Consider the following 24847-nt stretch of genomic DNA (forward strand, 5'->3'; position numbering starts at 1 on the left):
AAGGATCTAGAAGGCCACAGGTTCCTCACCCCTGAGAAACAATGAGTTCTCTTGATTTTTAAGCCAGACAAGATTTTATTCTAGCCATGAGCAGGAATAAAGAATTTACTCCAGAATTTTTGTGTTAAAAATATAGAAGATAAGAGTTTACAGAAGGATATTAAGTAGGATCAAAGAATTGTAAGTAAATCATTAACACTTAGAAAAATACTATACTTGAGCCTTTCCCAAAGTTAGTAGATACTGGTACCTATTGGTTAGTCGGTTATCCAAGGTATTGGCCTTATACACTTTAGCAGCATCATTTCTGTCTGAGATCCTTTATAAAGAAACAAGACAAAAGTCTGGATAAACATTTAGATTATTAAACTCCTTTCGGGTCTCTTTCATGCTAGAATAACTTCACAACATAACCTTTCTCTAGTAAAGATAATTATTTTTCTCAGGTGTTACTTTTTAGAAAATTTTATAGTTTGAAAAAAAGCTACTTATGATAACAAATCTATTTATGAGGCTATTTTAATGTAGTTTGAAAATTTAAAAGTATTATGCCTTTTCCCAGGTTGCCTTTCTGACTCACTGAGCATTTAACTCATTAACTCCTTTCATATAGTTTATTGTTCAGTAATATATCTAGCCAATGACAGTACTGCCTATGTTGATAAAGCATCAATGGACTACTTAAATATTTTTACAATATTTTGTGGCATAGACGATATTACGTGTTTGCTAAACTCATTTTCTTTTCTTCCTGAGCACATAGGAAGACCACATTCCCCAATCTTCATTGCAATTAAGTCGGGGCCATGGGATTGGGTTCTAGACTAAACAGTGTAGGCAGAAATGTTATTTGCCACTTCCAGACCCAACAAAAACCTCCTGCATAATCTCTTTCTTTCCCTTGCTCTTTCTTTCCCTTCTACTACGGCTTTGGTGCCCATGGGTCGAAGATGGCAGCATTAAAACATGGAAGGGACTTGTTCCCTGAGTCACGGCAGATTCTATCAAGTCACACTGGACTCTGATGGGTCAAGCAGTACCTTATATTGTGTCAAACCATCAGGATTTAGGAAAGAGAAAGGGGACTTGTTAAATTAGTTTACTTTGACTAATACATTTAGTTAATAGCTCCTAATGGCCATCAGAGGTTTTAATCCCTCTAATCTCATAGATCTAGAAAAGGTGAGTCTGTCTGTCTCTTGGATCAGGAAATGCAAATTAGGGAGGTTATCGTTCCATGCCAATAGTGGGGTCTCATGACTTCAGCCCTTGTTCCTTCCTTCCTTGTCTCACACCAGAAAGGAAGGCTCCTCCTAAGACCTGGGCCTGTCTTTGGTAGCCTTCTGCAAGCTTTCAGGAAAGTAGGATACAGCAAAGTTAAGTTCAGAAAAATAAAAGTTCAGTAAGACTCTTCTGTTGATCCCATACTACAGGTCTACTATAACTTTCCCTAAACTTCTGCTTTCATGATCAACTTTAGGACATGGCTTTATATAAACTGTTCCTGCTAAGGTGGATACTGACTTTGCCCCTCTCTAAAAGAAGGTCATGTGGAAAAAATATGACTTTATTCAAAATAAAATATTACTCATCTTAGTCATAACCTAAAAATCATTTCAATTTCTAGATGCCATTTTGGTATCTGTAACTAAACTAATGGGTGATGACTCTAATACATTAAATTTCTGAGTCAACTCCAAACAGCTTCTGTTTATGCTATGTAATGCCATGAACTGCTTGCTCTTGAATACTAAAGGAAGAATAAATAACTGGTTATAACACTCCACTGTTATAGGTAATTTAACATGTCTTCCTTTAGTTATAGCTCCCTATTCTGCACAGACTGTTCACAATGCAGACACTAATATGGACATAATCCTAGAATCCATATGTAAAAAAAACTCATGTCTAAGATGATCAATGGGCCAAATACTGGGATTATATTCCCTGCATTAACTGAATCCTTTGAAGCTCTGAGATGTTTAGATTTCAAGGGCTCTGCATTAAATCACTGTGAATATCATCGGTGAAATGTCAGGTGACCAGAATTCTTAAATCTTAAATGTTCAATGGGAATCCTACTCAGACTTCATAGTTATATATGAGATCCTCATATAAAATAAAAATAATCTCAGAAAATTGCTACTCTGGTATACTGAAAACAGTAATATGTCTAAAATAAATGGAACCTTAATATCAAATGTTCTCAAGGTGGGTTCTGATGTTAAAATTAAATGAAGTTAATTAAAATTCCATGGTGTAAATTTATATGGACACTACTAAATATAATAAAAATAGCTACCTACTACTCTTTTGGGGTCATTTCATATATTATCTCTACTCTTCAGAATACCCCTGCAGGGTAGGTGTAATTTTTCTCATTTTGTAGATAATGACATGGAGGCTCATCGAAGTTGGGTGACTTTCTCTTGGCCTCACAACTGGGAAGTAGTCTATCTCCAAGTCTTTTCACTGGGACCCAATATCATATATCTGATTCTATAGTATGATTGTCCCCCACACTTATATATTAGGTTAACTTGTCTTCCTTTAGTTATTATTCTTCACATCTCACAATTTCTTTCATGCTATCAGAGAGATACATCTATTAATAGTCATGGAAAGAACTCTAAACCATCATTCCAAAACATATGTCAATTTCTTATTGCTTGGGGAAGATTAATTTTGTGTTTACCCTGGAATTTAAGTTTCTGTCAACATGTGATATGAAATAGGTTGTTTTAATAGGAGTGAATCTTGGAGATAGGAAATACTCAAACACTATATAATTAGCAATATTATCAGAAGAACCAAAGAAAAAGTTATACTTTCACTATAGAGCGCTAGGGGGCTCTCTAACCTAGGTTTTCCAAATTAGTCATTCGACCACCTTCAAGATTTGGGCCATATCTGCACAGTATATACTTTATTATTTACTTATGTTTATTTAGCACACCTCATATTTTGCCCACATATTTATATTTTAATAAATAACTCGTCTAATGTAAACTCAGTATTTTTCTAGTAGTCACTAAAATAAATGTATTATTATTAAAATGCATGCACATACACAAGACATTTGATTATCTTCCTCCTAAAATTATTTCACATCTTGTATTTTGGAGTGCCCACATCACAAAAGTCCAACTCCTGCTAACAGGACTTGCCTTTCTTTACTGATTCCTGTGTTTTATTCCTCGCTTCTATTCCCACATTTACTGCCTTGCAAATGAGCTGACCAGGGCACTTCTCCCAAGCATGCCAATAAACCTCTGTGCAAATAAATCTCTGGCCCCATTTTCTAGTGTATAAAGTGAACAGTTTGGGCTATATTGATAGTTCTTAATCTTGGCTGCACATTAGAAATACTTTATAAGCTTGAAAAAAATGCCCGAGTTCCACCTCAGGCTAATTCAGTCAGAATCGGGGGAATGAGGGGCAGTAGGGCCAAGGTGTGTCAGTGAAGTTTAAAAGCTCCTCAGTGGTTCTCATTTGCAGCTAAGGTTGAGAATGACTTAACTGGACTGCCTGTGAGGTCTAGACCATTTTTAAGGCTGTGTTTTGACTGGCCTGACAAAAACTTTCAGACACACAGCCTGCAGAAGCTTGGATCTCCCACCTTTATTGATGCTTAATTATCTCACTTTAAAATTCATTCCTAGAAATAGGGTTTCCTTCTCCAATTAACTGTGCAATAGGACAGTCTGCAAGACCAGGGCAAATGAACAGAGGTAATTTGTCTACCACTTCTCCATGTACTTCTGTGGAGATGAGACCTTGTACATTAACTTCTACAAACTCATTTTTGATAAGGCTGATAATTAAAAGAAGAGAGAAGCTATCTCTTTAGAATACCAGTATGGATAGGGAGACTGACTTTGAAAGCCTATGAATAGGACAGAAGCATATACATTTGCTATATTAATCAACACCAACATAGTCTGAATGCAGAGTCTATTAGATATTGTAAATTTCAGCATATTTGCTCACAACCCAGTAGGTGCCATTTTTACCTACCATTGCAGCACATCTTTAGCTACAGGGAGTGAACTCAGCTATCACTGGGCTGGGGTGTCCATGGTGCTTAGACTCCTAGGAAAGATGTTAACTTTGTCCTTTACCTATGCTTACTAAGCATCTCTACCAAATCTAAACTAAAAATGTTATTTGTGACATTGCATGTCAACCTGAATAGAAGTTTCCCAATTTTCTCTATAGAGGTGAGCCTTTTCCTCCATGTAAGAGGAAACTAATAACAGGCACAACACAATGGACTCATTCTACAAGCCATGCTCTAGTGCTGACAGAGCAGTTTCACTTTGTAAAGAGCTAATGTCTTTATCCTACAGTTGTATCAAGACTATTGTATTATTAAAATTTATAATATCTCCATAAAAATGTTGTACAGAAACTGCTATTTTTCAACCATCAGGATGGAAGAACCAAATATTAGAACAAGAGCTATTCATATTCACAAAAATAACTATATTCTTCATTTTAAATTGAACAAACAGATTCCATGCAGTGCACGCCCTATCTGTACTCAAATCAGTGCCTCTGATAATTTTTCATGTCAATCTACTATTAGCAGAATGTTAGGAAAACAATGTATCTAGTCAAGATTTTGTGAGTTCTGAAGAAGATAATTCAATCCATGGGGTCCCTGTCCCTGGGAATAAAATATCAAGAGTTCAAAGCATATTTTTGTAAACATTTAAATATTTCATAACTTTATAAGAAAGGAAATTTGATGTGTGTTATGCATTCCACTTATGTGGCTCAAAAGCACCTTACCTGTCCAAAGTGTCATCAGATCTATACCGACTAATTGTAGCTTTTGGCTCTTGTCTCTCATGTATTTTCCTATAGCAAAAATAATTACCAAAAGATTAAATAAATAAATAAAAATAGTTCACAAAACCTACCAAACATTTTGCAAATTTTTAACCTATTTAGGTAGGAAATGTACATGTTACCACAGAAAGACAAATTTGGAGTACCCAAATCTTTCAAGTTATTTTTTTTTTACTTGGATAGAATAAATTATGGCAAATTCAATTCCCTATGCTAATAAAGGATTTGTCTCTGGCTCTAATTATTTCTAACTACAATGTGACATATTCAAATTGGGGATAAGCATACATAAAACAAACAACACAACATGTAAAATGGTTAATAACTAATATGAACTCTTGTCAATGTCATTGATTTCTACATAATAGGAACTCAATCCCTTATAATCAGCTACATTTAGTTTGCAGAGTTTTAGCAGTGCTGTAAGCCAGCACAATGGGGTAAATACTAAGATGCTTTATTGAACATTCAGCACCGTGGACAGGGTTGAAAGAAAAGAACTCACTGGCAAAAGAATGGGAGGGACAGAGAAGAAAGAAAGAAAGAAAAAGGAGCAAACAGGAAAATCTGGAAAAAGAAATGAAAAAGAACGTAGAAGATGAGAGAAAGGATAGATATGGAAGAAGAGTGATAGGGAGAAGTAAGGAGAAGAGAGATGGAAGGCAAAGAAGAGAAGAAGACAAATGAGTGAAAAAAGGCAGGGAAGAAGGAGAGGAAAGAAGATAAGAAATTAAGGGAAGGAAGGATAGGAGACTTGAAAGCAGGAATCACGATTGTGGAAGTAGTGAAAATATCCTGATCAGACTGATCCAATAGGGAAAAAAAGCCTGTTTAATGCCTCATATAACCCTGTAATATAAAAAAAAGCAAACTCTTTGGGGAATTAGACCATGATTTATTGTATTTACATTTCAAAGCATTATTTAAAGCCAACAGATCAAAAGTATTGAATTAGGATAATTACTAAGACTGGATACTCAAGATTCAATTTTAAACTTGATCCGGTATATTTTAATTGAGCATGTATTTGGAGGTCGGCAATATACAAAGTACTATGCCCATGACTATGAGGACATCTGGAATGAAATAACTATAGATGCTACCTGCACAGGGCAAGACAGACAAATTAGGTGTGTACATTCAAAGGTGGAAAGTGATCAGTGTCATAAAAGAGGTTCAGAGGTAAAGTACAAGAAAGTTCTAAGCTGATTTCCAAATGTAAAAACCAGAGAAGGCTTTACGGATGAGGTGTAGCGTGAGCTAGGCCTTGGAAGATAAACAGATGTGAATATTTCCAAACTGAGGTAGACAGAACAGTATGAGTTAAGGCTAGAAAAAAAGCAAAGAAAAATGCCTAATACAACTCCCCGGGTTTTTGAGGAAACCTTGGAATGAAATCATGGTGTCACTCACCATCGTGTGTAAGGTACAAATGCAAACAGGTACTGAAGGGCCCTCTGACCCCTTCCATAAAAATTAGCCCCTCAACAGATAAAAATCACTCTATATCTCTTCAGCAGGCTGTATTCTTTCTAAAGCTTATCGCAACAAGACATATTACACTGTGTTATTTCTACGATATTGTGTTATTCGCTCCCCTCCCTCACCTTCAACTACGAGGCAAGGTTTATGGAAGGAGACACTTTGTTTTGTCCCCAGTGTGTCGCACAGAATCTGGCTCACAGTAGGTATCCCACAGGCACTATTTGTCTACTAGCCTTATTTGACATATTTAAGTAATCCATCAAAAGATGTACACAGAAAAACGTCCTACTTTGTAGATAATATTGAAGCTGTCATCTAAGGTTAGGAGAATATGTTATTTATTTTCCTTTTCCTTTATTTTCAGTCTGTGCTCATGCCTGCACTCGGCACGCATTGTCCTCTCTGCTGGAAGTGCTTCTTTCCCTGCCCCATGCCTGCCAGCCAGCCTTGCCTACTTGAGAAACTTTTCCTCCTCATCCTTTAAGAAGCAGTGTCAACACCGAAGACTACTTCCTTGGTGAAGTCTTCAATTAATTACTCAGGCACAGTTAGTCTCTCCTGTTTACTCCCATAGCACACTCAGACACCTCTACAATAGCACTTTCTATGGTAAATTTTAGTATTTTATTTTAGTTTATGGATAGTTTTCCATGAATTCAAGAACTCTTAATGTCAAGATTGTGACTTGCAAATCTTTCTATTCCCAGCACCTGGCACAATGCCAGCACATACGTGCTCCAAAGTGGTTGTTGAATGAACACCAAAGTGAAGACAGCCTCCTTGGGGCAGAAAAATTACAAGAAGCATGATTTGAGCAAATTCCAGGAGAAAAACAATCTCCCCTACTCTTTGAGGGAGGTGTATTCTGTGATATGAGTTGTAGGATGAGGGCTTAGAGATTGTTACCAAAGATAAAGGCCTGATGTGCTACTTTAGCCAAAATGCTGGCCACCGAAAGGAAGGGGCCAGGCAGCCAATGTAATTTAAAGTACAAAACAGACATGGAAAGCATTAAGTTCTGGTTATCCTAAAGCACACTGTATGAACACTAAGAATATGAAGCTTGGTTTTCACTATCCCACTTCAAAACAAGTGTCTATGTTTCTTTAGTAGTTCCAGAGAAGGGTCAATACAACGGAGGGAGTAATTTCCATTGGTGGCTGAACTCAATGAGCCTCCCCTTCGTTGGGGAGATGAGGGCCCACTGAGAGTCAGACTGTAAAATTCAATATCATGATGAGTAGGAACAGGCCTAGGTAGAGAGTCTACCAGATTACAGAACAGCAAATCAGCTGAACTAAGGCTAGTATCAGGAAAACAAAATAGCTACTTTGCCTAGAAAACATATCAAAATTATGAAAAGGTTTAAAACAATTGAGAGAAATTCACAGATAAATGTTTCCTAAATAGACATATTCAAGGTGTCTATTTAACTTTTTAAAATCCACACCATGAAAGACAACCATACTCCCTTACTAAGTAGCTCTTGGTGAGAAACAGACACAAGCCACTAGACCAGATAAAACTTGCATCTGATAAATAATTAGGTCCTTTGATGGGTGTGGTTGTTTGTATGCATTCCAAGTACAGATATGTTTTAATAAGAATATTATCTATTTACTTGATCAATCTGAAATGATTTATATCATTGTGATTATAGGTTTTGTCTGAATTTTCCTATCAACTTGCATTTGGAAGTCTATTTGCCACGGAGGACCAGTTAGTGTTTTCCCACAAGCCCAGGAGTTTCCAAAAAGAAATGTATTCTGCCATAAAGTAAGTGAACTCTGGAGTTGTTATTTCTGCATTTTAGGATTCTTTTCTGTAAGGTTCAGAGATATCTCCTTTGGTTCTGTTTCCATCTCTATGCAGGGGGACAGATTGTGTTCTGCCTCCAAGCCCTAATTTTGGGAGAACAGAGCTGGAGAAGCACCACTGGTGCCCTGTGGTGAACCCTGATTATATCGGATTCTTCTTCACGTACTCAGAATGTGAGGGAAAGCCTGAGGCTAGCTACAAATATCCAGCGGACTTGAACAAGTCTTCTCTCAAAACTACCATCTTTTGGACAAAAAAAAAAAAAAAAAGAATTTTGATAGAGATTATACTGAATCTTTAGATTGCTTTTGTATAGACATTTTAACAATACTAAATCTTCAAATCCATGAAGACAGGATATCCTTCTGTGTATTTTTTCTTCCTTAATTTCATTATCAATGTGTTTTAGTTCTCAGTGTGCAAGTCTTCTTCCACCCCCTTTGTTAAGTTTATTTGTAATTGTTGTATTTGTTTTGGTGCTATTGTAAATGAGAATTATTTCTTGATTTCTTTTTTACATAGAAAAAAAGAAATTTTTTCATGGTTAGTATATAGAAATGCAATTAATGTTTGTATGTTGATTTTGCATCCTGCAACTTTATCGAATTCATTTATTGTTTCTAACAGGAGTTTTCGTGTGGCGTCCTTAGGGTTTTCTACATATAAAATCATGTCATCTACAAACAAACAAACAAACAAAAAACCCTACAATTTTTGTGCTTCTGCCAATGATGTAACTTGTCTAAACACCCACCTGTCCAAGGCATCATGGGAATTGTGTCTGCTGAGCACCACCCTACCATAATTTTCGTCTCTGCAGAGAAAGAACGAAATTATGTCACATAAAAAGTTGCCGCAATATTTGCCAAGCACTAAATGAGAGAGACAGGGGAGAGAGCTTCCAATTTTTTGGAAGGTTAATTTATTTTACTTCAGGCATAAGAACACAACTATGTATCTGTTTTAACCAGTCACCACTTGAAAGAGCATGGCAAAAAGAAACAAGTTTGTCAGTACAAATGATCATTTACCCCATGAGATTGCCACATGATTCAACAATGAATGAGTGTTTTGTTTTGTTTCGTTTATCAGACTGTGGGAACACAAGGCCATCTACTTTATATATATTGGAAGAATCCTTTTCTGCAGGAAAGCAAATACAAAAACTTTCTACAAATATTGTTTGAATTTAATTAAGCCCATTATGTCTGGATATGTTGGTGGACTTGACAGTTTTCCTTGATAACATATAGGAAAACAAATACCAATATTTGTGGTTGAGGATTGACAATTCACAGGAGACTTAGTTTTTGCACCATGAGAATACATAGTTTGCTCTATTTGGTCTTTAAAATAACCCTATGAATTAGTCAGGGAAGGCACTATCATATCCAACTCACAGATGAAGAAATTGATCAGGCATTTTGGCTTTCCTAAGACCACGAGGTTAGCAAGTCACAGAGGTGGGTCTAGGACCCAGATCTTTCTCTTCAAAATCTTTGGTTTTTTTCTACCAGTCAACCCTGCAATAGACCTTCATACATAAAATCCAAAAGCCATGTCTTTCTTACTTTAAAAAGTGGGCCTGAAAGTACAGACAGCTTTAGGAAATGTCAAAACATGTAGCAGAGCCTCCGGACTTGAACCAAGGCAAAGAGTAGGCATCTGAACCTTTCTCACATCAGCCCAACCAAACCTGAAATACCACATTTCTCCTGGTTCTTCCCCACTAACATTACTCAACACCGTGGAACCATTTTTAATTAAGCTATAAATGAATTATAATAGACAATTAAAAAGAAAGATAAGTAGTGAAACTGAAACAATGCCAGCAAATATACACCCTCAAAGATCCCAAGAGAACTTTCACATCTTCCTTGGTATCTCTTCCTAAAACTTGTGACAGAGTAGTAGACACCACGTGTGTTCTTACCTGAAGAAGAATCATAACACACAGCCTAGACGCGGGCCAGTGGGAGTCAGGGAACCATCACAGCCAATTTCCCCTTCATTCAGCAGCTGCCATGCCATCCAAGCTGGCTTCCCTGGTTTTTTTTTTTTTTTTTAGGGAGGCATGCCTGGCATAAAAGCAGCATTCCTACCAACAGTGATTTGTCTTATACATTCTATCTTCACCTATCTGTGTAAATACTTGCAATCTAAAATTTATGGTCTACATTTGTCATCACATTGCCACTACAGAAAGATAGAAATGCCATCTTAGGCTCATACAGAAATGCCATCTTAAGGCTCATACAGAAGCAATGAGTGCTGTTTCATAGAAGGTAATGTTTGTTGTCCAATAATACTAACTCCAAAAATGAGTGAGCGTCTCTAAGCAGCCCTATATTTTCTTAATATAATAAGATTCAATAACAGAAATTAATAGATTTTTTTATTTAATATTCACAAGGATCCCCCTAAAATAACCATATATGAATAGTTTGTACATAGTTTAGAGTAGGTATCCTGTAATTCAGGATTTCTCAACTTCAGGGATGTTGACATTTTGGATTTGACAATTTTTGTGTTGTAGGGGCTGTCCTGTGCATTATAGAATGTTTTGAAGCCTCCCTAACCTCTACCTATTAAATGTCAGGAGCACATCCCAATTTTGACAACCAAAAATGTCTTCCAAACTTGTCAAATGTCCTCAGGAGGTAAAATTGCCTCTGGTTGAGAAATACTTGTGTAATAAAAAGACAATAGACCATGTTAAAATCTCAATTCCACCCATTTAATAGCTGTGTGTCATTGGATAAGTTACTTAACTTCTCTGAGCCTTAGACTTCTCTTCTATAAGATGAGGATATAACATCAATCTTGTGTGTTTGCTCTGAGATTTAAAGATGCTTTATACATAATGTATCTAGCATCAAACTTAACACATAAGGAAATCAGAAAATGTACATATTTGTATATGTAATCTATAATGTATACATAATTTATAATAAATATATAGTCTAGATAAATATATTTTAAAAATCTGTTATCAATGAGCTGTACGCCTGTGGTCATAGTCTTCAGATCTTTAAACCTATAACTAGTAGAAGCAATTCTCAAAGCAGACAAAACTTATTTGGTGGTAAACACTTAGCCTTACAAAGTAATAGTACATTTCCCACCCTTTCAATACCTGGAGTTAAATGGCCTGATGGCACTAAAATGAGTTGGGAATTTATTACTAAATTTATATATTTAGAATTATACTATTATATGTTTGTTTCAACTGCTATGATCAACCCATATCAGGAATCTCCTTATCATGGATTAACCATTATCTTTTGGAAATTGGAAAGCCATGTTTTCTTTTCAGTTTACCAAGTAAGCACATATGCCTACGCTAGGAGACAATCAGGCTCTCTCTCAGTAATCACTCACATTCTCTTATGTATGTGGATATTAAAAGTGGTAGAGATACTCTTAAAAATCTGATGCAACCAATTTATGCTTCATAAATCTTACCAAAAATTAGACCATGCCACAAAGTGTTTTAAAAGAGAAGTGTTTGCTTGGCCATTAGCTTCCCAAACAGAGAATGCTTCTCACTGCTCACCCACCCACCCACCACTGTCCAGACCCTCTTACTTTTCTTCTTCAGGACGTTTCTTTATCCAGCTATTATCCTGTAAGAAAGGTCTTCTTTTGTTCACGTCGTGAAACCCTTGTTGCCTCAGTCTGGCCCTCTGAGTGGAACTCTTCATATCTGTGAAGAGAAACGTGAAAAACTGGGAGATGTAACAGTGGGGTGCTGAGTGTGGGCTTGTTAACCTGAACATCAGGAGAGGCACATCTGAATGGCCAGCATCAGTCTTCTAGGCTTGCAAGTCTAGTACAGCTCCAAGTAGGATGCACCAGCAAGAAAAAACAAATCCCACCCCCAATAATAAAAGATAACATATACAACTGCTCAGGTGCCAAGTGAAACTGCCAGGGCAGCTCATGAGGCCCCAACCAGCTGCTGGGAAGGCAGAACCAACAACCTGGAATAAACCGAGCTAGAGTTTAGTAGATTGGCCATTTTACTCAAGAAGAAATATGACTCAGAAGTACATACAGAACGTTTTTATAGTACCTAGTAAATAACAGTCAATAAATCCCAGTACATTTGATTATAAGTAACTTAATTCTTTGATCTTGTGAGAACCAGAAGCATAGAAGGACACATTAAAAAAACACACATTTAAAAAAAAAATATCCAGGCCGGGCGCGGTGGCTCACGCCTGTAATCCCAGCACTCTGGGAGGCCGAGGCGGGCGGATTGCTCAAGGTCAGGAGTTCAAAACCAGCCTGAGCGAGACCCCGTCTCTACCATAAAAATAGAAAGAAATTAATTGGCCAACTAATATATATAATATAAAAAATCAGCCGGGCATGGTGGCGCATGCCTGTAGTCCCAGCTACTCGGGAGGCTGAGGCAGGAGGATCGCTTGAGCCCAGGAGTTTGAGGTTGCTGTGAGCTAGGCTGACGCCACGGCACTCACTCTAGCCTAGGCGAGAAAGCGAGACTCTGTCTCAAAAAAAAAAAAAAAAATCCAAAGATTTTCTAAAAAAGAATCTTTGAATCACAATTATATGAGTAAAAGCTGTAGCATTCTTACTTTTTCGTAAGCCTCACTTTGACAAAGCTAATTAAATTAGATTGTTGTTTCTAAGCACTCAATATCTGTAGTAAAGAATTAGGATCTGTAAGTTGTTTTTCTTACATCTTTAAGTTTTCTGAGTAAGGGAAACATCTACATTACCATTTCCTGTGGGAGACGTCTTTTTCAAGGCAAAATTGGACATGCTGCCTTCCAGTAAGGACCTAAAAGAAAAATGGGAATGGAAGAAAGCACAGCAATTACTAAGAATCTGCAAATGACTATGTCATAGCTAACTGAGGCACACTTGTCAATGACATTGACAAAGTCACATGTTCTGGCATAATAAATAGACAACATAAAGTGCTCCCTAAGAACCTGGCAGTTCATTTATTCCAACATATTTATTTTACAATTGGAGAAAATGAGGCCCAGGCCATTTAGTGTCCCCAGTGTTATATAACAAGCGACTGGTTGAATCAGACCATCAGTTAATTCATTCTCTCAATCAATAAATATGCATTTAGTGCCTGACTTGGAACCCCAGCTAGAAGCTGGGGCCAAAAAGAAGAATCAGACAAGTACCTGGTCATAGTCAAGAGGGAGAGACTGACATTGTGCTGGAACCCACAGCTTGGTGTGAGGAATGTCCAGAGAGGGTGCATCTGCTCCTTCTCAGGGAAGCCAAAGCAAATTCAAGCAACAGACACATAACTAGAAGGGAAGAAGTCAGATGCATGGAAATCATAGAAGTGGGGCAACACTCATGATCTTAGGCAACCACCACATGGGAAAGCTCAAAGTTCCTTAGCTATGACTAGCCACTACTGTTAAGGTGTTAAAGGGTTAAGGCAAACCACAGTCCCAGTTTGCTTAGGACGGAGCCAGTTCCCCAGCACTGAATTATGACTGTATGGTACTTTTGCCTTTATGGCCCCTTCTTACACACACACATATATACACACAAATTAAAAATTATATTTTATGACTATGTTAGTATAAATATAATCCAGGCTGGCTTCATTTTTATTATGAAATTCATATTTTTCTTCTGCTGTTGAAAGTAATTAAAATTGAGCGCTTCTGTGGGTTTTAAATGCCTTGTGGGCCTTGGGCTCTGTGCCTAGACTCAGAGACTAGCCCTCGATCTCTTTCAAGTTTGGAACCAGAAAAGTCCTGGGCAAACCAGATAGCTGGTGACCCTAGGTTGGGGTATTATGTTCTTTGCAGTGTCCATCCAACCAGACCATATATGCAACGTTGGAGGGGCATTGGATCTCAAGTCAGATGCAGGTTCTAGGTTCACCTTTATCACATTCAAGTTCTGAGACTGAACCACTTAACCTCCCTGCAAAATGGGACCGACAAAAACTGCCATCTACTTCATAAGGTTTTTGTAATGATCAAATGAATAATGTACACAAAAACCACTTTGTCAAACTATAAATCCTATTGGACTTAAAACAGTATTATAGGATAGACTTCTATGGGTATAACCTCAGGATTCTCAAAGCCCCCACCTCTATCCTTTGATACAAAAGTACCTCCTGTAACAACTTGCCATACGACGTGTGAAGTGGTAAAGATACATTCCTCTGGGTCAAGGGATTATTTTCCTTGGAGTCTTCTTCTAGAATGTCAGCAGTGCTACAGAAGTGGAGGCTGTAGGTGCCCAGACCAGGTCCCCTTTGCCAGTCTGGGGCTTGGCAACTATAGGCTCATGGCTGCACCTTCTCTGGGGACTAGCCCTTAGCTGGTGGGGCTGCCTGGTTGCACAGCCTCCCTGCCCACTACAGCCTGTAGCCGGGCTTTGTGCCACACTGTCCTTGACCTGTGCCCTCTGTGTCTTCAATTGTCTTACTACATAGGGCATTACTAATAGCATGGAGTTAGAAAGACCTGCATTTAAACAATGCTATTTCCTGACTGTGTCACCTTGGGTATGTTATTAACTCAAGTACCTCATTTGTAAAATGAGGTGAAATAGAGCTATTATGAGGTTCAAAGGAAATAACATATGTAGAGTGTCTAATTATTGCCCGCCACACATTAGGTGCCCATAATTCTTAACTTCATGCCTCTACTCTATCACCTTGGAAAGCAAAGGGCAAAGATGCAGGAGAGATATGGTTGAGTGTGGGGAGGGAAGGAAATAGACTTGAACTTGCAGCTGGGCATGCAGGCAATGTGAGGGAGGCCCTGGCTGGCCATGTTTGGAGATTGCATAAACTTTGACAGAAAGGAAGGTAAAGGGGCACCTAAAGACGAACTTAAAACTCAACTAATTGTTAATTTTGCCTCTGTTTGGCAGTGCTTCTCAGGATTCTTGGCTAGCCTGTTTCCTGTTTCTAAATGGGCACTGATAAATTCCTTTCCTCTTCGCTGATGAAGACCTGGAGAGTTCTCAACTGATTGAACTGGGGCTCTGAGGTGGTCAACATGCTGAATGCATATTCGATGACACATTTGCAGAGATCACAAATTCAGTTGCGAGACGAAGGGCAGGGATGCTTACTTGTCTGTCTCTCCAAGAGACTCAGTTTCTAGTGGGCAAGGCCTACGTCTTTCCCTTCTATTCTCAGAGTCTGGGACAGAGTAGGTGCTCCCTAGGGGCTTGTTATTGGCTGAATGGTGTCCCTCCAAAACTCATGTTGAAGCCTAAACCCCTATTACTTAATAATGTGACTGCATTTGGAGATAAAGCCTTTAAAGAAATTAAGTTAAAATGAGGCCCTTAGGGTGAACATTAATTCAATCTGACTGGTGACCTTATAAGAAGAAAAAATTTGGAAACACAAAAAGACACCAGAGAAAAGGCCATGTGAGGACACGGTGAGAAGGTGGCCAACTGCCAGCCAAGGAGAGAGGCCTCAGGAGAAACCAAACCTGTTGACACCTTGATCTTCAACTTCCAGCCTCCAGAACTGTAAGACAACAAATCTCTTTTGTCTAAGTCACCCAATCTGTGGTATTTTGTTGTAGCAGCCCTAGCAAACTAATACAGTTCTTGGGAAAAAATGATTTAAGCATTTCTGAAATAGTCAAGTCATTCAAAGAGCTTTGTGCCATACTGTCCCTGACTGTGGTCTTTGTGTCTTCAATTGTCTTACTTCACAAGACAATTACTAATAGCATCAATATCCATAGTTGAGTCCCTGGTCTGAACAGGGAACCTCCCAGGCATTGTCTTTCATCCTCATATAAACTGCAGGGTGGATATTATTACCTCAAATTCCAAGATAAGACAACTGGAGCTCAGGGAGAATACGTAACATGGCCAAGTTGTTAAGAGGCAGTGTCAGGCTTCTAATCCTCACCAACCAGCAATAATGCTCATCATGAGTCACTGCAAGACTAAATCAGTGCCTTTGCAATAGAGCAAGAGAGGGATCATGAATAGCAGGGCCTGCCTCATCCTGGACATCTCACTCTTTGGAAGTCCCATGAACTCTGCCCCAGTGCTGGGCCCCAGGAGAACCAGGGCAGCCTCTTAAGGAGCCATTACAGCAACAAACCCTCACAGGACAGCCTTCTCTGTGTATTCCTTGATATTTCCTTGGTTATAAAACATAGGGCCATATAAAATCTTGTACATGAATTATGTACTACTATGTTATAGTAGCATATACTAGCCAAAAAATGGAGACAACCCAAATGCCCATCAATGGACTAATGGATATAACATGGTGTATCCACACAATGGAATATTACTCAGTAATAAAAAGGAATGAAGTCCTGATTCATGTGACATCATAGACAAAGCTTGAAACATTAGGCTAAACAAAAGAAGCCAGACACAGAAGATGACATATTGTATGCTTCCATTTATACGAAATGTACAGAATAATCAACTCCATAGAAAAAAAGTAGATTGGTGTTTGGCAGAGTTTGGAAGAAGGAAGAATGGAGAGTGCTAACAGGAGCGGGTTTTCTTTTTGGGGTAAAAAAATGTTCTGGAGTCAGATAGTGGTACTGGTTGCACAACCTTGTATATATACATTTTTTTTTAACAATAAATTTTACATTTCAAAAGTGAATTTTATGGTATGTGAATTTTATCTCAACTAAAAAAATAAAAACTGGCAGCAGACACAGGCCTTCTCTGAGCTAGAGAGACAGCAAAGTCATGCTTATAAGGTCTTTGTGGTTTTGCCAGAATAAAATGGAATTAGATTCTATTTCACAAGGTATCTCAGGCCCATGAGGACTTTGTATCTCCATCCACTACTAACACTTGGACCCTCCCTGGGTAAACATCTGTATCAAATCCTAAATGCTAAGCTGGTGTCTTGAGGCAACCATGGATCATTCATCATTGTAGACCTGAAAACATGCTCTCTGAACCTGAGCTATCCAAGTCACTGGTAAACTTGGGCAATAAGGACAAACAGGCCTTGGCCCTGTGGCTCCTGTGACTCATGAGCAGAGGCCACATAAATATGCTAAACAATTGAGAAACATCTAAATTTAAAACTTTTTATCTCCTGATGAGACCCCATTTCCCATTTGTGGCTTACAAACAGGGTTCACCCTATTGTACAGGAAAGCAGAAATGAGAGTTGCAAGGAAAAAGTCAATGCCAGGCAAGAGCATGTCTATGTGAACTAACAATGGGGTATAGCAGGTTATGTGACAATCAGAGGATGTGATATTCTACCGTGTTATCAAAACCTGTAACCATTATATAATGTGTTTTCTGTTATTTCAGTTGAGCTTATGCTATTTAAAAATACATACAATAGATATAGACATATATAGTATACATTTAGTAAATATATAGTATATATAAATATTTTATTTATAAAATAAGTATACAACATAAACAGCTATCTCTATAGCTATAAACTTAAAATTCAATTTTTAGAAAACATACTTAAACTCATTAAAACACATACACTTATTTTCTTTCTTCGCATACTATGTTCTTCTATCCATACTACTTAGGCCACCTTCCATGAATAAATATCCTCTGCATGTAGAAATTTCCATTATCTTCTTTTAGAGGGTTAAAGATGCACACTGGATCTTTGCAGAGTTCCTGCCCATCTCAACGTCAACACCTCTGTTCTCCCTGTTAGATTTCATCTTTCCTTCCCTCTATGCCCCAGAACTTTCCATCACTCTCAAAGCCTCAAAATCTATTTGAACCTCATTGCCTCAGCATCCTTTTACTAGCCAATCTGAAGTAAAATCTGCCTGAACAAGTAAGAAGTTAACATGTTGGTGGTGGCATGGAAGAGAACATGATTGGCCCGTGAGCTGAAAAGCCTCAGGTCGAGTTCCAGCTTTGCCATTGCTTAGCTACTTGGAACTAGTCTCTGCTTCAGCCTCTGCAAAGTGGGGGTTACATCAATCTTAAAAGGTTTCTGTGGAAATTAAATGAGATAAATTTGTACATTATAAATTATTATAAAATCATCTAAAGTGTTATCATTGGCTGAACTCCCCTCCTTACTCAGCAGAGCCTAAAGGGATAGCGGGAAGCCTGGGTCAGGAGGAGGACTGAGGGGGCATGTAAATAGAATACCAAAGAAAACTCGATAAAAACAATGTCCATATGGGGTTTTGGCCAGGGAGTTACATACCATGGAAGAGGCAACAGGATAAAAACTAGGATGTCCAAAAGAAAGCAAGTGAGTTTCTTGGAAACTATTCCTAGAAAGTATCCCAGAAATTCGGGGTTGGAGCCAATGAGGGTGTTTAGAGACCTAAATTAAAACTAGTCATTAGCAGAGAGAAAGAGGTTAAGGCTCATGAGCTTGTTTGGATGTCTTATTTCATTTTTTTTCTCATTTAATCAGGCCTTCTGGAGAATATCTAGATAGCAAAACCATGAAAATATCAGATTCTGCAGCAGAATATTGAGTTTGATGGGAGCTAGCCCTGAATATAAGACGAAAAAGAGATAGCTGTTTTTCCCTATACAGCTCTCTGCAGGAAGTGCTGATGATAAGGGAGTCTACCACAATCTCACCCATCCCAGCACGGTACCCAACCCTAGCTACGAACCCCTAGAAGGGCTGTGGGTGGAGGAGGTGGGGGATCAGAGCAACAGCACTGAGTTATTGCAAGGGTCTGCTTGCAAATCCTTCTCTCAGCATCCAAGCATTTTTATTAGTGGAATACAAATTACTAAATCCATCACGCCTTTTTGTCGACCAGTGAATTACTAAAAATATAATTAGTCTCATATGTGAAACATCATGAACTTCTCTAATTTTAAAAAGGAATTTTCATGCTCAAAAATGTTAGTAATCATCACTTTAGATTTTAGGGTAAATCTTGATTTTTATATTTAGAAGGCCTCCAGAATGTCATGCCTCCCTCTTAAATTACAAATTTACTGACATTTTTTTTTATTTTAAGATTTGTCTTGAACTTTTAGGGGGATATCAAAGGAGCCCTGTTCAAATGGAAGAGGGCAAGAAGGAAAGGCCCAGTCACAGATAATCAGGAAATTTCCAAATGGGGACTCATGGTATACTATGGTTGCTTATCTAATATCCATTCTCCTCTTCTTTCTTATTGCAGTTAAAACTACATTTCTCAGTCTCCCTGGATGCCAGAGGTAGACACATTTGTGCTTCTAACTATTAAGAAGTAAGTGGACATTCCTGGAAAGAATTTTTCCTTTCCCCCTCTTCTTTTCTGAATTAAGATCCTTGCAGAGCCGTCATCTTAGGCCTTGTGGATGGTGGACAACTATAAGGATTAAATTCACACACTAAGGATGGCAAAGCAGGAAGTTTGAAGGAGCCCAGTTCCTCAACAGTGTCATAGGGCTGCCACAATAGCCAATTATCTATTTCTAGACTTCTCCTTCCAAGGGACAAATAAGGCTCCTAGTTTGTTTAATAGATTGCTTTTCCATTTTTTTGTTACTAAAGCCTAATGCTCTTCCCACATATTATCAAGTCATCATGGAGCAAATAGAAAGTCTAAAAGCCCATGGGGGTCTACAAACGATATTTGTGATTCTTCTATCAGTAAGTAATTACTTATGTGTTCAATGTCCTAACAAGAAGGGTTACCTATTGGGCTCCTACCACCCACTGTACAGTGCCACCCACCGTACCCCGTGTTTCAGGCACATTATCTTATTTAATCTTTCCAAGTGAGTACTATTATCTCTAATTATAAGAGCCTCAAAATCACAGAAGTTAATAACCTGCCCAAATCATGTAGTAAGTGGCAGAACCAGGAGCTGTAATTAGGTCTATATGACTGCATTGCCAGTGCTCTTTTCAGTAAGTGATACTACACGTAACTCAAATTGCCATGTGATATGGCCAATGCCAGGCACTCAGAGAAATGCCCTGGAGTTCCAAAAGATGGATGATAATGGAAGAGGGGCTGGGAGGTGCAGAGTAATGAATGGCTGCCCCAGCATCCCCTGACAGCTCAGCCTCGGGCCTCACCCCTCCCACCACCACCTGCAGCCAGAGGTGGCCTGACATTATCCCTGACCATGTGCCTTCCCTGGATCTATTTCATGCTAGACAGACTGACAATGTTTCATTCTCTTTTGTAGCCCCGTGGTGGCCATTGCCACAAGCTAAATGAGAAGGGAAACTGTAATGTATTCTATTCATAAGTGGTAATAGTTTAGTAAGAATGCTGGGTTTTTTCTTCTGAAATGAAAATGACTACTTGTGGGAATTAAATTTTTCTTATCAAAGTTACATGTTGCAAGGCAGTGGTGGTCACTGTCTGATGGTCCAAGCTAGACAAGGTCTACCCTTTCGACTGTTTCTCTTTCGCTCTTGATATCTCTCCTACATCTCCCCACCCTCAGCCCTGCATGTTCTATTCCCCTGAGGACCCATTGGCCATGCCACCATAACCATCTCCCTCCAGTCAGCTCACTTGGTGGCCCTAGAGCCATTTCTAGAAGCTACAGTCAAAACCCTGTAGGGTGCAAGTCCCTGTTTCATCAACTCTACTTCCACAGACATTTGACTGCAGTGGAACTCTTTCCATCTTGCCTGGGATGCAAAACAGTATTTATTATATATACATGGATATTTCTCTTACTGTTATTAAAAATAGATCAATGTGAAATGAAAAATCTTTGAGAAGATGGATATGCTAATTACCCTGATCTGATCACTATACATTATATGTATTGGAACCCATGAATGTGTACAATTATTATTTGTCAATTAAAAGAAACAAATAAAAATAGGTCAACAACATAGGTTTCTATAAGTAATATCTTTGTTTAAAAATGCCCTAGTGTTGAATGGATTCCAGATTACAAGTCTCTCAAATTGGTAGTGTTAAAAAAATAAATGCTGTCAAGTTTTATTTTTATGTAATTCTTTAAAGGAATTACTTATTTCTGGAACTGAGGTTATCATGACTTTCAAATCTACACAACACATGAATAAATGACACTTTAGTAGCCTCAGTTCAGCTAATTGAAAATAATTCTAAGTGCCATTCTTCAGTTTAATTCCAATTAAGTTTTTAGCTTCCCATGAGAAAGATGAAACTCTAATGTTGGCTCCTCAAAATGCTGTTGCTAGTACATATGCCTACCAATTACAGACACCAGCAACTGTGCCTTACAAGTGGAATATTATGGGAAGAGATGTGTGAAACCTGGGAAATCCAGAAGCCTTTACCTCCAAAGCCCTGAATGTGTAAGTTGAAAACTCCGATGTGAAGTCATGATGTCAAAGAGCATAAGAATAGAGGAGGAAAAAAAATATTTTCCACTACTCGTCTATCTTCCATTTCTTCTTTGAGGCCAAACACCAGAGAGAGCTAATTTTCATCTACTGCCTACATCTGTCTTTAGGTTTTAGACGAAATCACTCTGTTTGACTGCTGAATCATGAAATCAACCAACTTTCTTAGTTCTTTGTATATGCATGAAACTATCAGCTTCCCCTATTTCTTAATTTTTTTTTTTTAAGACAGAGTTTCCCTCTGTCACCAAGAGTAGAGTGCAATGGGGTCATCATAGTTCACTGCAAACTCCAACTCCTGGGTTCAAGTGATCCTCAGCCTTGGCCTTCCGGGTAGCTGGGACTACAGGCATGTGGCACTGAGCCTGGCTGATTGTTTCTATATTTAGTAGAGATGGGGTCTCACTCTTGCTCAGGATGGTCTCAAACTCTTGGACTCAAGCAATCCTCCTGCTTCAGCCTCTTTAGTAGCTGGGACTACAGGCACCCACCACCACACCCCAGCTAATTTCTTTCTATTTTCAGTAGAGATGGGGGTCTTGCTCTTGCTCAGGCTGGTCTTGAACTCCTGACCTTTCCTCCCTCCTCAGCCTCCCAGAGTGCTAGGATTACAGTTGTGAGCCACCATGCCCAGCCAAATTTGTCTTCTTTTCAGCTTGTCCTCATCTCCCTGTGGTCTTTCTCAACTTCCTTCAGTATTTTCTATTTTTAATAATAGCACTTTCCCTGGGAGCATTCAGGTCCATTAGGTGACCCATTATCCCCCCAGCCCAATCCCAGCCCAAACTGTTCCTGTCCCAGCACCAAGAATTCCCCAGGCCACCTCCCAGCTCAGGCTACAATCTTCTTTTTCATCTTTTGGGTCTTCTCAGCACAAAGACTTTTTAGATCTCACTCTTTCTTCCTATCCAAGGACAAAATACCTGATACTATCTTTACCACTCCCTGCTTTCTCTTAAGAAAGATTGTGTGAGCAAAGAAACTAAATTTGGCAGGGGAAGGGCACACAGAGAAAAGAGAATAGGAAAAGTAAGGTGGAACAGAAAAAAAAAATACTTCAGTCTGACTGCTGATATTTGGAGTCATGCTCTAATTATAGCTTTAGGGATCTTTATATGTATTGTTTCATTTAGGCCTTGCACAATACTTTTAGGTTGTTACTATTATTATCCTCATTCCGTACCTAAAGGAAACTTTATGTCGAGTTATTCCAATGAAGTCAGAGTCTTTTCCCAGAAGGCTAGCACAGGATTTGGGAATGTGGGCAGCAGATTAAATTAGTTTTTTTCTGGGCAGGAGTCTCAGGATGAGCAGTGTGCCTGAGCTTATATGCCTACTGAATTGCCCAGTTGAGAAGCCTATACCTGTCTAGAAGCCCAGGGAACAAAAAGGGGCCAATAGGTGGAAAGTTATTCTGCTAAGAGAAATAGCGGAAAGAATAACAACCCCTTTGCAATAGAGATTCATGAGGGAGCTCAACCAAAAGCAAGAATGGGAGCAGACTTCTTTGACTCATTTCACCAAAGCACCATGAGATCAGCACAGAGTGACAGCTGAATATTTTTAACTGTTCCAAAATCTCCCAATCAATGTATCAAGAATCTAATATACTTATGTAAATTGCTATCTTTTTGGAAATACCAAATGTGAATAGTTGCCTAGGGTAAATCTCTATTGTGATGGAGAGCATAAAAAAGCTTAAGTAGAATAAAAAAAAAAATACAGCAAAAATGTCTAGAAAATGGCACAAAGTGGCAAATGGCCCTGGTGGTATTCATCTGTGTATGAGAGTCCTGAGGGTTTCATGGCCTGGTAACAGTGCCAAACCTGCTGCTCCTTGTTTCCTAGAAACCAGTGAATTGGGAAAAATCCCTAAGAACTGGAAAAGGATAAATGCTATAAAATAATTTTCAAAAAGGAATAAGAGGAGCCCAATAATTGCAAACCAATAAACAGAAGCATTATCTTTTGGAAAATAAATAAAACAAAGCATCAACAACAACTAATTATCACCTAAAAGAACATGAAATATTATGTAAAGGAGAAAACAAACAGGGCTTTGTGAAGTGTAAATGTTAACAACCCCATTTGAATTAATTTTTAAATGGTCTACCAGACATGAACAATTGTGTTTACCCTGAATACACAGCGTAAAAGGAAATCCAAAAACGATCTGACTGGTAAAGATCCATTTATCTTGCTGCGATGGTTAGAGATCAGCTGTTTCTTTAGTCACGCAGCTTAGCATTGGAATACTTGCTCACTGATGGTGAAAGAGAATGTAGCAAAAATGCAATCTTTCAGCTACCCAGAGGTTTGTATGCTACCAATTTCCTGAATCTGGTAAGCCCTCACCATAAAATTTTCTCACTGTTGATTCTTACTTTTAATATGTGACCCTTATCCACTTTTGTTTCCACTTCTGATCTTTTCTGCAGAATGATAATATCAAGTTTGAACATGAATAGTGTCCTACTTTCTGGGACAATAATCTATTTCATTTTATAAAATTTACATTAGTACAATATTCATTAATAAAAATGCTAGCCAATAAAAACTATTACCTGAACCCCAGGAAGGGCTGTTTCTAGTTCTAGCTGAAAATATTTGTTAGATGAGTGAAACCTCAAATTTTGACCACAAACTATGAGCCAATCCCCTGTTAGTTACATTAAATACTCTACTGTATTTCATGTTCACAAAATCTCTGTCGGGTGTTCATTCTTTATCTCAATTTTAAAGAGTATAATCTTTCTCATTATATTAGGAATACATGCTCATTACATAAAATGTGGAAATACAAGAAACCATAATGAAGAAAAATAATCAGACACTTTTCATCAATCATTGTTATTTTCTTTCAGGGTATTTCCTGGCCTATTAGATCCTATAGACATACACTTTCCAATGCCATCTAAATATATTTAAATATTTCCTTTGTAAATGCAAAATATTTTATCTCATTTATCTTTCAATGTAACATAATTCCCCTGTTGTTTCTTTAAAAAACCATACAAAAATCTTTAATCACATTATTATTTTCCTTGGATGGATTTCTAGAAGTAAAATTACTTGCTAGGAGTATAATTTCTGAAATATTCTTGAGTCCTATCATCAAGTTTCTTATTCTAGTTTACGATCCAGTAACAGCACATGAGTGTCATGGAGACAAAAGTGACTCCAGCTTGAACGCTAATCTGCCATGTTGACTTCTAAATAACTCCAGTCTCATGACTGTCACCTGATTTCTACTTTATTTACTGTCCTTAGTATAAGAACAGTGTCAACCTTGATGTTATCACACAAATTATAGGCTATTACGCATATAGCATTCTTGCCTGTTCTGGAAAGTTGCCTTTAATTGTCTTACACAGAGCACATACTCCCTTTCCCTTTGATATATAAGCCCTGGGT

General features: G+C 38.2%; 1 protein-coding gene across 3 annotated transcripts in view; it reads right to left on the bottom strand.

Moving 5' to 3' along the window:
- The window catches only part of SCEL (sciellin), a 121129-nt gene that overhangs the window by 79920 nt on the left and 16362 nt on the right, over positions 1–24847 (bottom strand). For 2 of the 3 annotated variants that reach the window (XM_020290304.2, XM_020290298.2), the window contains exons 2-6: positions 12903–12964; positions 11746–11863; positions 8912–8971; positions 4795–4863; positions 251–319 (exon numbers count right to left, since the gene is read on the bottom strand). In XM_020290304.2, the coding sequence (XP_020145893.2) occupies positions 251–319; positions 4795–4863; positions 8912–8971; positions 11746–11863; positions 12903–12945 (359 nt within the window). In that variant the 5' untranslated portion in view covers positions 12946–12964. The remainder of the gene's footprint in view (positions 1–250; positions 320–4794; positions 4864–8911; positions 8972–11745; positions 11864–12902; positions 12965–24847) is intronic. The other variant, XM_076009351.1, reaches the window with a different exon arrangement.

The sequence above is a fragment of the Microcebus murinus genome, chromosome 13 (genome assembly GCF_040939455.1).
Source record: "Microcebus murinus isolate Inina chromosome 13, M.murinus_Inina_mat1.0, whole genome shotgun sequence".
Taxonomy (NCBI): domain Eukaryota; kingdom Metazoa; phylum Chordata; class Mammalia; order Primates; family Cheirogaleidae; genus Microcebus; species Microcebus murinus.